Source organism: Xenopus tropicalis, chromosome 10 (assembly GCF_000004195.4).
Source record: "Xenopus tropicalis strain Nigerian chromosome 10, UCB_Xtro_10.0, whole genome shotgun sequence".
Lineage (NCBI taxonomy): Eukaryota > Metazoa > Chordata > Amphibia > Anura > Pipidae > Xenopus > Xenopus tropicalis.
Genome location: NC_030686.2, coordinates 9,603,336 through 9,617,230, shown reverse-complemented (window position 1 = coordinate 9,617,230; position 13,895 = coordinate 9,603,336). Strand labels below are relative to the sequence as shown.

The 13,895-nt window shown below is 48.3% G+C and overlaps 1 protein-coding gene across 1 annotated transcript in view; it reads left to right on the top strand.

The window, feature by feature from the left end:
• zpbp2 (zona pellucida binding protein 2) overlaps nucleotides 1-13,895 on the top strand; it is a 58,471-nt gene that overhangs the window by 19,696 nt on the left and 24,880 nt on the right. The window contains 2 exon segments of the mRNA XM_031894599.1: nucleotides 5,132-5,215; nucleotides 10,536-10,647. Coding sequence (XP_031750459.1) covers nucleotides 5,132-5,215; nucleotides 10,536-10,647 — 196 coding nt within the window.

The window sequence follows — 13,895 nt, the reverse complement described above, 5'->3', positions numbered from 1 at the left end:
CCACCTGTAGGTGGGGATATCGGGTGAAGATCCGCTCGCTTGGCGACATCGTTAAGCGAGCGGATCTGCCCATGTATGGCCAGCTATAGACAGTGAGTCCATGTGCTAGACTAAAAGATACGTGCTAGACTATAAAAGATACGTGCCATACGAAAAGCTCTGTGCCAACTGAGGGCCATGAAAATCCTTAGTGTGCCATTCTCTGTACTCCTGACTCCTGCAACAATGTAGGGGGAAGCCAGATGATAAAAAGGCCTTGAGGAGAGCTGCAATAGCAATTACAGATACTGTAACTTCGAAACCATTGAAAAAATTGAATTTTGGAAAGTTGAAAATTGGAAAGTTGCTAAGAATTATATTTTCTTTCATGATGTGTTTTGGAGTGGGGACAAGTGATGGGCGAAATGTTTCATCAGGCACAGATTCACAGCAAATTTCCATGATTGGCGGATTGTTTCGCGAAATGGATGAAAAAATTTGCCACGGAAAAATTCGCTGTGCGTCCAAAATTGTCGCGGGTGACAAAAGTCACTCAACAAAAGAATAGCCGTGGGCGACAAAAGAATAGCCGCGGGCAACAAAAGAATAGCCGGGCGACTAAAGAATAGCAGCAGGCGACAAAAGAATAACCACGGGCGACTAAAAAATAGCAGCGGGCGACAAAAGAATAACCACGGGCGACTAAAGAATAGCTGCGGGCAACAAAAGAATAGCCGGGCGACTAAAGAATAGCAGCAGGCGACAAAAGAATAACCACGGGGCGACTAAAAAATAGCAGCGGGCGACAAAAGAATAACCACGGGCGACTAAAGAATAGCTGCGGGCAACAAAAGAATAGCCGGGCGACTAAAGAATAGCAGCGGGCGACAAAAGAATAACCACGGGCGACTAAAAAATAGCAGCGGGCGACAAAAGAATAGCTGCGGGTGACAAAAGAATAGCTGCGGGTGACAAAAGAATAGCTGCGGGTGACAAAAGAATACCAGCGTGCGACAAAAGAATAGCCGCGGGCGACATTTTTTTTTAACGCACAACATTTTCGCCGTTTGCAAATTTTTTGCCGTTTCGTGAATCATTTGAAAGATTTGCAAAATTTTCTGCGAAGCGAGACGGGACAGATTCGCTCATCACTAGTGGGGACCCCAAAGTACCATCAGTTCAGTGTTTGGACTCCTGGCAACCGTATGGATAATGTTTCTCTATAATATCTTGTCTTCTCTCTGGATCCTGAGGTTCCTCAAAGGGATGTTCATGATTGTTGGGATTAAATCCATCCATCTTGTTGCTGGTTGTCCCCTTCATCTCTGCCCTTCATCTTTTTCAAGCACAATTGTCTTTTGTAGTGAATTGGGTCTTCTGCACTTTGGCCATTTGTGCCTCAAGTAGACGGTCAGACTTAATTAGGTCAAGGATGCATTTGTTTGTTTTCCTTTCTATCCATGGTATTCCTCATGTCTCGACACTGTTGCTTAGAATATGCCTTCAAAAACATAGAGATTTTGTAAGATGTACATGTTTGGGTACAGGCTTGTGAAACTGAACAAGGGCAATGATACAGTCGTAATAACAGTGACACGTTGAGGCTTCCAAGGCAGGTTTGTGCTCATCATTAGCCAAGGGCTCTAGGCTACACAGGTTCTATTCATTGGGCTCACATTGGTCATGTACTAGGTGTGTATAGCAAATGTAAGTTTTAATTGCAACAATTTATCACAGGGGCAGATAACACGATTATCTGATTGGCTGTTTATTATAACTTGAAGAAGACATTAAAAGATCAAAGTGAATCAGGTCCAAGATGTTTTGTCCAATAGATTAGTTTAGCATTTGTCCTTTGTCCTTGTACTGTTTTTATTCTTGTCTCGATAACCAAGCACTTCTTATTAGTGATGGGCGAAATGTTTCGCCAGGCATGGATTCGCGGCAAATTTCCGCATTTCGCCATTGGAAAATTTGCCGTGGAAAAATTCGCCATGCGTCCAAAAATTGTCACCCGCATCAAAAGAATAATTGCGTGTCGAAAAAGAATAGTCACGGAGGGTCAAAAGAATAGCCGCGGACGACAAAAGAATAGCCGCGGACGACAAAAGAATAGCCGCGGAAGACAAAAGAATAGCCGTGGACGACAAAAGAATAGCCGCGAAAGACAAAAGAATAGCCATGGACGACAAAAGAATAGCCGTGGACAACAAAAGTATAGCCGCGCAACAAAAGAATATCCTCGGGCAACAAAAGAATATCCACGGGCGACAAAAGAATATCCACGGGCGACAAAAGAATATCCACGGGCGACAAAAGAATATCCGCAGACGACAAAATAATAGCCGCGGGCGACAAAAGAATAGCCATGGGCAACAAAAGAATAGCCACGGACAACAAAAGAATAGTCGCAGGCGACAATTTTTTTTGATGCACATTTTTGCCATTTCGCAAATCTTTTGAAAGATTCGCAAATTTTCCCGCAAAGCGAAACGGGACAGATTCGCTCATCACTACTTCTTATATTTGTATACAGTGTCAGAAGATACGCAAGCCGCCACCCAATCAAAATCCACCCACACTACACCTCCCATGAATGCAGAGTGGAACACAACGCTATGTTTAATTTTATTTTTGCAAGGGAAAGGAAAGTGTATTTAGGTGTCTGGCTTGTTTGCCAGTGACATGGACCACCTGGACCAGTCCAACCCTATAGGGAAAGAAATACCCTGTTTTGTAACATATAAGGACAATGGTCACCAAGTAGTAGACTGACTACATACAGATGCAGCCAGCTTTTAACATGTTGTCTTGCCATGTCCAGACACCATTTTTTGGGTGTTAGGTCCTGCCTCTAGATGGTGCTAGAGTGCAAAGATGTGTCAGCAAAACACAATGGAAAACACCAATGACCATGCACCACCTGGTGGCAAATTCTGGTATTTTTTTTTCCCTCCTTGACAACCAGTTAGAGCAGGGGTCCTCAAACTTCTGAACCAAGGGGCCGTATCAAGGGCCCCTCAGACTGTTGGGGAGCCGGACTGCCATCACCACATACCCCCCCCCCCGTTGGCAAACTCTGTGGCCCAAACTGGTCGCATTCCCCGCAACCCCCCTCCCCCCCCTCATCATCAAACTGTGGCCCAAACTGGTCGCATCCCCCCCTCTTGTCCCCAGCGCTCCGATCGTCCGTCCATCCTCCTGTCTCCAGCGCTCCGATTATCTGTCCGGCCTCCCGTCTCCAGCGCTCTGATCGTCCGTCCATCCTCCTGTCTCCAGTGCTCCGATTGTCTGTCTATCCACCTGTTCCAGTTCCCCCCAGTCTGTTGTCTGTCCTCCCTCTCAGCTCCCCCGTCCCGCTCCCCGCTGAGTCCTCTCTCTCCGCTGCCAGGGGTGAGGACGCAGCAGGGGGCCAGGTAAATTCACCTGGGGGGCCGGATCCGGCCCGTGGGCCGTAGTTTGAGGACCGCTAGAGAGACATAACGCAACAACATTGGAAAGGAACTAGGCTGCATCTGTATGTAAAGACACAAGGCTACAAAACAGCCATGAATAAGCTGAAAGGTTCATCCTCATAAACAGAGTTTAGTTATATCATTGTATATAATTGGGATGTTGCTATGTAACTTACTTATAGCAACTTATAACCCCTTCCATAGAATAGTAGGCTATTAGAAGTCACCTCGGAGTTCCAGGCAGAAGCAGGCAGTTAATTTGCTTTTTAACATCTAGTAAATAATTAGTACTCACCAAAAAGATTTGTCTTGGGGTTTGAACAGCCGATAAAGGTTATGAGCTTATGACTAAATGGTTCTTGTTTATAAATTCTAACAGTAAGTAAACTGCCCCATAAGGTTTACATGGTCTTTAACTTAAAGTACAGGTATGGGACCTGTTGTCCAAATTGCTTTAAACCTGGGGTTTTCCAGATAAGGGGGTCTTTCCGTAATTTGTATCAGTCTACTAAAAAATCATGTACTTGGTCTTCTTGCACTTTAGAGCTTTCAGGATAACAGGTTTCCAGATAACGAATCCCATACCTGTACGTATATCCTATATATACTTGACTAACTGTGGAAGCCCACACCTGAGTTGTGTATTTTCTTTCTTGCCACCTGATTTCTATATTAAATGCTGTTATTTTGTGCCATTATATGTATGGTGTAACCCATATAGGTGCCGAGTAAATTCCGGCGTTACAGGATACATATTGTGTGGAAAACAAGAATATCTCAGGGCATTGTCCTTCTCTTAATATAGAGGGAAAAGTTCTCAAAAAAGTAGTGTTTCAGGATGATTTATAAAAAATTTCTGCAAAAACCCTTCTAGTCCCGCCCATCTGTTGCACTTCCTGCTGCTTCCTTTCCCAGGCTGTGCAGGATAGGAACCAATCAGCAGCTAAACTGACCCAGGGTCGGACTGGGGTGCAGGGCCCGCCGGGGCTCCTGCCCCAGGGGCCCTGCAGGTGCCCCCGCCGGCTGCCTCCCCTAACCCCACCCCTGCTGGGGCCCCCCTACCCCCCCCCCGCAGGGTCCCCCACCCGATGTCCTCCCCTGAGCGTGCGTAAATTTAATGGGTCAGGGGAGTAATGGTCAGGCAGAGGGAGCACTGACAAGGGACGGGTTTGCCCAGTCGGACCCTGGACTGACCTGATAGGGAACTGAAGCCTGTCTTTGCTTGTGTGATTGCAGGGCTGTGATTGGCTCTTCCCCTTCTACTGTGCTTCTGGCTGGGACCATTAGGATACGCCCATTTGAAACACTCCCGAGGGCCATGGAGGATCTATATAGGGAGCTTTTTTAAAGATAATATTAATTTTTGGTCCAAAGTGAAACCAGCACCATATATTACTGATTATTGCCTATAAAACTGGAGGGATCTTTAGTTATCCTATATGTCTCCTTTACAAAATACACATGGCAGCTTCTTTTTACACTGGAATTTTATGCAGAAAATAAATAGACATTTTGATAATCACCCTGTTGTTTACATGTATGTATGTAGCTAAAATGTGACTAAGTTCCTTTCATAACGTGACTGCTCCCTGTGCCTCGTAGGGAAACACGTCAATCAGTTCCTGACACTGACAGCGAGTCTCTGCATCATGATGGCTCATTGGTTTTGTTGTTTTTTTTGCTTCTTTCCAATTCAGGTTAAAACCACCAAGGAGGATACAACTCTACTGGGTGCAGAACATATTGTTTATGGCAGATTTAACCGCAAAGGTAATTTGTATGTTGTTTAGTCATAAAGAGAATGAAAAGTTGCAGAGTCATTGATGATTAATAGCAGCGGCATAACTTGGTCACCCTGGGCAGAAACGTCTTCTGATGGGGCCACATCCAAGAATTATCTTGAATTGAGAAGAAAAAAAAACCAATAACATACAGATATAACTAAGATATAATTACCCCTTATTGGGGGCAGAACAGCCCTATTGGGTTTATTTCATGGTTAAATGATTCCCTTTTCTCTGTAATAATAAAACAGTACCTGTACTTGATCCCAACTAAGATATAATTACCCCTTATTGGGGGCAGAACAGCCCTATTGGGTTTATTTCATGGTTAAATGATTCCCTTTTCTCTGTAATAATAAAACAGTACCTGTACTTGATCCCAACTAAGATATAATTACCCCTTATTGGGGGCAGAACAGCCCTATTGGGTTTATTTCATGGTTAAATGATTCCCTTTTCTCTGTAATAATAAAACAGTAGCTGTACTTGATCCCAACTAAGATATAATTACCCCTTATTGGGGCAGAACAGCCCTATTGGGTTTATTTAATGGTTAAATTATTCCCTTTTCTCTGTAATAATAAAACAGTACCTGTACTTGATCCCAACTAAGATATAATTACCCCTTATTGGGGGCAGAACAGCCCTATTGGGTTTATTTCATGGTTAAATGATTTTTAGCAGACTTACATTATGGACATCCAAACTACGGAAAGGCCCCATATCTGGAAAACACCAGGTCCCGAGCCTTCTGGGTAACAGGTCCCATACCTGTACTGCCAAAAAACACATACGTAAAAAAGTCGAACTTTCCTCAGGAAACCTTAGTTAATGGGCCCCTAACTGAAAAAAAAAATCCAAAATGAAAAAGTTTGCGTGGGAAAAAGTCTCAGAAACCAAAACTTTTTCGAATTCTCGCCCCGAAAACTTGAATCTGTCGAATTTTCCCACAAAAACCAGCGTCAAAAATCCAAGTTTTGTGACAAAAGAAGGATCTTCAAGGAAAGGAACCTCTGCTATTGACTTCTACATGAACTCGGCAAGTGTAACCTGGCGAATTGTCAGATACGGATTTTTAGCCATTTTGACAGTAAATCTCAAAAAAAAAAAAAATCCGCCGGCAAGTAAAGGGGCCCCTAAGTTTCCCTAGGAAAGGTAACCCATAGCAACTACATAACCCCATTAAATCTTAAAAGGACAGTATGCCTGCAGTATACAGAGTCTGAATGACTTTACAATATATACAATATATATTCCCATTTTATGCCTGTATGGAAGGTTATATTCCCTGGCGTCCTTGTCCCACTCCCTGTCAGGCCCGCCATGTTTTATTCATAGCATTCTATATGAGCCAGAAGAAGAGCGTTAGACCTTCAAGCTTCATGGCAAGGTCGATTATACCTTCTAGGAAAGGCTGATGTAGAATTACAGCACTGCAGGCCAGAGAGGAATGTAAAACATTGAACAAGAAGAACATGAATACGGGAGAGTTTGGCTGAGGCAAATCCAACATAGATAATTGGACCTTTTTAAAAAATAAACATTTGAAATCACTGGGCGATAAAACGTGCGCTATTTTTATTGTGCGCTAAAATTTTTACCGCGTCTTAATTTTGGCGATTTTTCGCACGAGATAATACTATGGTGAATCGCGCGCAAATTATTTTGCGTTTTTTAACGCAAAAAAGCGTGCGATAATTTTTATCGCCCTTTAGTGAATCAGGCCCTATATCTCTTCGGTGACAGTGATGAGCGAATCTGTCCCGATTCTGCAAAACGTGTTTGTCGCGCCACTTTTTTTTAATCGCCCGCGTCTTTTCCTGACACGCCCATTTTGACGTGCGCACAATTTGACGCGTCCGCAACCTTTTTTGACGCGCGACTAATTTTTGTCAAAGTTTCGCAAAACAATTCGCCAATGGCGAAATCAGTAAATTCGCTTCAAATCCATGCCTGGCGAAAAAATTCGCTCATTACTAGCGACAGAACATAATGTAATTACCCCCATATGTAATAAAAGGCACTGCGTTTGCCTAGAAGCAGTAACCCATGGCAACCAATACAATGTTCGCTTTTAAACAGGTGACCATTAAATTCTACCTGCTGATTGGTTACTATGGGTTACTGCTCCTGGACAACCTTAGTGCCTTTTATTACATAACCATCTTAGGGGCAGATTTTATTTTAAAATTCAAATAAACTTGTCTCCATAAATGTCTTACATTTACTAAAAGAGCTGAAGTGAAAAACAGTCAGCACTGAAAAAAGTCACAAAACTACAGTTTTTTTTCCAATTTTTGCATCAAAACCTCTAATTTTTCAAATTGTTGCACATAAAACCTGGTTGCTTGGGTAACTTGGGCCCTGGCAACCAGATTGCTACAATTGCAAAGCTGCTAAATAACTCAAAAATAGTGATGAGCAAATTTTTTCAACCATTGGCAAACTGTTTCGCAAAACTTCTGTGAAAATTCGTGCACATTCGCGTCAAAAAAAGGGCGCGATCGCGTCAAAAAGTGTGGGCAACAAAAAATTTTCTGCCCAATCACGAATTTTCTTGCTGTTTAGCGAATTTTATGGTGAAACGGGACAGATTTGCTCATCCCTACTCAAAAACCATATATAATAAAAAATGAAGACCAACTGCAAATTGTCCCAGAATAGCACTCTCAATGCTTTGATGCCCACTGATCACCAACAATACCTACTGGTAAACCCAAGGTTAGGATCATCCCTGTATTATATTACTCAAATAAGTGGTCGGAAGGGAGTAAATTAATTAATGTTAATGTACAGGGATCCCCAACCAGTGGCTCAGGGGTAACATGTTGCTCCCCAACCCCTTGGATGTTGCTCCCAGTGGCCCCAAACCAGGGAGTTATTTTTGAATTCCTGACTTGGGGGCAAGTTTTGGTTCCAAAAACCCAGAGTAAAGCCAAACAGAGCCTTCTATAGGCTGCCAGTCAACATCGGGGCTATTTAGTAGCCAATCACAGCTCTTATTTGCACCCCAGGAACCTTTTTCATGCTTGTGTTGCTCCCCAACACTGTAGAGAGTGATATTCTAAAACAGTTTGCCATTGGTCTTCATTTTTATTACTTGTAGTTTTTTAATGATTTCAATTTTTGTCCAGCAACTCTCCAGTCTGGAGTTTCAGCAGCTCTCTGGCCAATCACCACATCAGACCAAAAACAGGACTGTCTGGGTCAAAACCAGGCGAGTGGCAAGCCTATTTAGGGAGGCCTGTCGGGGGACTCCATACACAAGCAGATAATTACCCAAAGGCAGCTTTTAAACACACATATACTACGTGCTGTTAGGGACTGTGGGGCAGGGCCGGAACTAGGGGTAGGCAGAAGAGGCGCCTGTCTAGGGTGCAATGCTGGGGAGGGGTGACAGTTACCTCTCCCACCTACCCCTGGTCCACACTCCCTTGCCCCGACGCTTGTCATTCCATTGGGGCTAGGGAGTGCGGTGAGGAGGGATGTGTGGGAGGAGTGACCAGCGCCGGATTTGCATTCTGGGCGCCCCGAGGCTGCCCCCCTTGATCGCATTTGATCGCATTTAGGTCCCCATTGTTCCATATGGCGGCAACAAAATTTAGTTGCAGCCAGGGTCGGACTGGGGGGTGCAGGGCCCACCGGGGCTCCCGCCCCAGGGTCCCTGCAGGTGCCCCAGCCACGTCCCCTAACCCTCCCCAGGGGCCCCCCTAACCCCCCCGCAGGGCCCCCGCCTGACATCCTTCCCGAGCGTGTATAAATTGAACGCGTCAGGGAGGAACAGTCAGTAGGGGGAGTGCCGGCAAAGGTTGGAATGGGCCGCTGGGGCCCACCGGGATTTTTCCCGGTGTCCTGGCGGCCCAGTCCGACCCTGGTTGCAGTGGGGCGGCATACTGGGGAGTGACGTGATGTGGGGGAGGAGGGACGTGGGGGAGGAGGGACGTGGGGGAGGAGGCATGTGGGGGAGGAGGGACATGGGAGAGGAGGCATGTGGGGGAGGAGGGACATGGGGGAGGAGGGATGAGGGGGAGGAGGGACGTGGGGGAGGAGGGACATGGGGAGGAGGCATGTGGGGGAGGAGGGACATGGGGGAGGAGGGACGTGGGGGAGGAGGCATGTGGGGGAGGAGGAACATGGGGGAGGAGGGACGTGGGGGAGGAGGGACATGGGGGAGGAGGAACATGGGGAGGAGGGACGTGGGGGAGGAGGAACATGGGGGAGGAGGGAAGTGGGGGAGGAGGCATGTGGGGAGGAGGGATGTGGGGGAGGAGGGATGTGGGGGAGGAGGGACGTGGGGGAGGAGAGACGTGGGGGAGGAGGGATGTGGGGGAGGAGGCATGTGGGGGAGGAGAGACGTGGGGGAGGAGGGATGTGGGGGAGGAGAGACGTGGGGGAGGAGAGATGTGGGGGAGGAGGGACGTGGGGGAGGAGAGACGTGGGGGAGGAGAGATGTGGGGGAGGAGAGACGTGGGGGAGGAGAGATGTAGGGGAGGAGAGATGTGGGGGAGGAGAGACGTGGGGGAGGAGAGATGTGGGGGAGGAGGGACGTGGGGGAGGAGAGATGTAGGGGAGGAGAGATGTGGGGGAGGAGAGACGTGGGGGAGGAGAGATGTGGGGGAGGAGGGACGTGGGGGAGGAGGGACGCAGGGGCAAGGTAGCCGGTGGGTTGCCTAGGGTGCCCGGTCAGCTTGGCCCCTGCTGTGGGGATCCTAACAAAGCTGGTCTCTTACAAAGAGATATATGTAAGTAAATGCTAATACAGCGCTACTTCTAAATATATCTCAGTTCAGCAATTCAACGTAAGTTTCTAGAGCAACGTGAAACCACCAACAATTCTGGAAAAAGGGGCGAATATCTGGAGCCCAAAGTGCAGGTGTGCCAGCCACAGAAAGGCAAAATAATGAAATGTCAGAGGAAACAGAGCGAACGCCTAGCGCGGAAAAACTGCATCAGGAAAGAGACTGAGGTTACACACGGAGCCTTTACCGACAGGGATACGGCACCAACGTTACCGGTATCAGAAACACACGACTTACACTTCACGTAGCCGCTACATGGGCAGGGAATGGCACGCAGCCTGATGCACTCATACAATAGATAATAATAACTATAATAATAGATAATAATAGAACATAATCAGCCAATGTATCGGATGACACTGTTTCAGTTCGGTTGTACTTTACTGTTTATATGTATTCTATATTATCAGAGTTAATTCTTCTCATTTTGTATCACAATGATGGTGTATTATTATTATTATTATTATTAACATTTATTTATAAAGCGTCAACATATTCCGCTGTACAATAAGTCGTAGGTGGAACTATTCAAAAATAGCCCATTCCTTGCGTGTACAGACTTAGAAACTGCTAATGAAGAGTTAATAGACCCCGTGTTTGTCTGGCTCGGACCAAATGACAGACTAAGGGGCAGATTTTACATTCATTCGAACGCTCCGAGCGTATTTTCGGTAACTTTTTCATATTTTGCACAACTTTTTCGTCCTTTGCGACCAAATTTGTGTGACAAAATCGTGTTGGAGCTGCAGAGTGCCATTGAGCCCTATGGGAGACTTTCCTTGGGCCGGGTTGGAGCTGCAGGGTGCCATTGAGCCCTATGGGAGACTTTCCTTGGGCCAGGTTGGAGCTGCAGAGTGCCATTGAGCCCTATGGGAGACTTTCCTTGGGCCGGGTTGGAGCTGCAGAGTGCCATTGAGTCCTATGGGAGACTTTCCTTGGGCCAGGTTGGAGCTGCAGAGTGCCATTGAGCCCTATGGGAGACTTTCCTTGGGCCGGGTTGGAGCTGCAGAGTGCCATTGAGCCCTATGGGAGACTTTCCTTGGGCCGGGTTGGAGCTGCAGAGTGCCATTGAGCCCTATGGGAGACTTTCCTTGGGCCGGGTTGGAGCTGCAGAGTGGCATTGAGCCCTATGGGAGACTTTCCTTGGGCCGGGTTGGAGCTGCAGAGTGCCATTGAGCCCTATGGGAGACTTTCCTTGGGCCGGGTTGGAGCTGCAGAGTGCCATTGAGCCCTATGGGAGACTTTCCTTGGGCCGGGTTGGAGCTGCAGAGTGCCATTGAGCCCTATGGGAGACTTTCCTTGGGCCGGGTTGGAGCTGCAGAGTGCCATTGAGCCTTATGGGAGGCTTTCCTTGGGCCGGGTTGGAGCTGCAGAGTGCCATTGAGCCCTATGGGAGACTTTCCTTGGGCCGTGTTGGAGCTGCAGAGTGCCATTGAGCCCTATTGGTGACTTTCCTTGGGCCGGGTTGGAGCTGCAGAGTGCCATTGAGCCCTATGGGAGACTTTCCTTGGGCCGGGTTGGAGCTGCAGAGTGCCATTGAGCCCTATGGGAGGCTTTCCTTGGGCCGGGTTGGAGCTGCAGAGTGCCATTGAGCCCTATGGGAGACTTTCCTTGGGCCGGGTTGGAGCTGCAGAGTGCCATTGAGCCCTATGGGAGACTTTCCTTGGGCCGGGTTGGAGCTGCAGAGTGCCATTGAGCCCTATGGGAGACTTTCCTTGGACCGGGTTGGAGCTGCAGAGTGCCATTGAGTCCTATGGGAAACTTTCCTTGGGCCGGGTTGGAGCTGCAGAGTGCCATTGAGCCCTATGGGAGGCTTTCCTTGGGCCGGGTTGGAGCTGCAGAGTGCCGTTGGGCCCTATGGGAGACTTTCCTTGGGCCGGGTTGGAGCTGCAGAGTGCCATTGAGCCCTATGGGAGGCTTTCCTTGGGCCGGGTTGGAGCTGCAGAGTGCCATTGGGCCCTATGGGAGACTTTCCTTGGGCCGGGTTGGAGCTGCAGAGTGCCATTGAGCCCTATGGGAGACTTTCCTTGGGCCGGGTTGGAGCTGCAGAGTGCCATTGGGCCCTATGGGAGACTTTCCTTGGGCCGGGTTGGAGCTGCAGAGTGCCATTGAGCCCTATGGGAGACTTTCCTTGGGCCGGGTTGGAGCTGCAGAGTGCCATTGAGCCCTATGGGAGACTTTCCTTGGGCCGGGTTGGAGCTGCAGAGTGCCATTGGGCCCTATGGGAGGCTTTCCTTGGGCCGGGTTGGAGCTGCAGAGTGCCATTGAGCCCTATGGGAGGCTTTCCTTGGGCCGGGTTGGAGCTGCAGAGTGCCATTGAGCCCTATGGGAGACTTTCCTTGGGCCGGGTTGGAGCTGCAGAGTGCCATTGAGCCCTATGAGAGGCTTTCCTTGGGCCGGGTTGGAGCTGCAGAGTGCCATTGAGCCCTATGGGAGGCTTTCCTTGGGCCGGGTTGGAGCTGCAGAGTGCCATTGAGCCCTATGGGAGACTTTCCTTGGGCCGGGTTGGAGCTGCAGAGTGCCATTGAGCCCTATGGGAGACTTTCCTTGGGCCAGGTTGGAGCTGCAGAGTGCCATTGAGCCCTATGGGAGACTTTCCTTGGGCCAGGTTGGAGCTGCAGAGTGCCATTGAGCCCTATGGGAGACATTCCTTGGGCCGGGTTGGAGCTGCAGAGTGCCATTGAGCCCTATGGGAGACTTTCCTTGGGCCGGGTTGGAGCTGCAGAGTGCCATTGAGCCCTATGGGAGACTTTCCTTGGGCCAGGTTGGAGCTGCAGAGTGCCATTGAGCCCTATGGGAGACTTTCCTTGGGCCAGGTTGGAGCTGCAGAGTGCCATTGAGCCCTATGGGAGACTTTCCTTGGGCCAGGTTGGAGCTGCAGAGTGCCATTGAGCCCTATGGGAGGCTTTCCTTGGGCCGGGTTGGAGCTGCAGAGTGCCATTGAGCCCTATGGGAGACTTTCCTTGGGCCGGGTTGGAGCTGCAGAGTGCCATTGAGCCCTATGGGAGACTTTCCTTGGGCCGGGTTGGAGCTGCAGAGTGCCATTGAGCCCTATGGGAGACTTTCCTTGGGCTGGGTTGGAGCTGCAGAGTGCCATTGAGCCCTATGGGAGACTTTCCTTGGGCCGGGTTGGAGCTGCAGAGTGCCATTGAGCCCTATGGGAGACTTTCCTTGGGCCAGGTTGGAGCTGCAGAGTGCCATTGAGCCCTATGGGAGACTTTCCTTGGGCCGGGTTGGAGCTGCAGAGTGCCATTGAGCCCTATGGGAGGCTTTCCAAATCATGCACTGAAGGATCAAAGTCAGAAAGATTTTCCTGCCGTTAACGATCGTTGGGATACGAATATTTCGTGACTTTCGGATCGCCAATACGATATTATCATCAGCATATTCGTGATATTTGCGATCTTAAGAAATTATCGTATCCAATCCGAATTTATCCCATACCATCAAATGTGTAGCGCTGGCTCCTTCCCCCCAACCCCAGCAGCCAATCAGCAGAACAATGGGAAGGGAGCAAGATGGCAGCTCCCAGTAGGTATCAGAATAGCACTCAATAGTAAGAAATCCAAGTCCGGCTTGGGACTCCTCCAGTTACATGGGAGTAGGAGAAACAATAGGTTAGCTGAAAGCAGTTCTAATGTGTAGCGCTGGCTGAAAGCTCAGACTCAGGCACAATGCACTGAGATGGCGCCTACACACCAATATTACAGCTAAAATCAATTCCATATACTCAAAGATTCCATAAAAGATACACGGCACAAACAATGAGCATTAATATTTATTCCAGGGTCGTTTAACGTGTCGATTTGAATGTATGTTCCAATATCCCCCCCAACAGCCTTTAGCCAGAGCAGGATGCCCTCGGCTGATCTTCAATA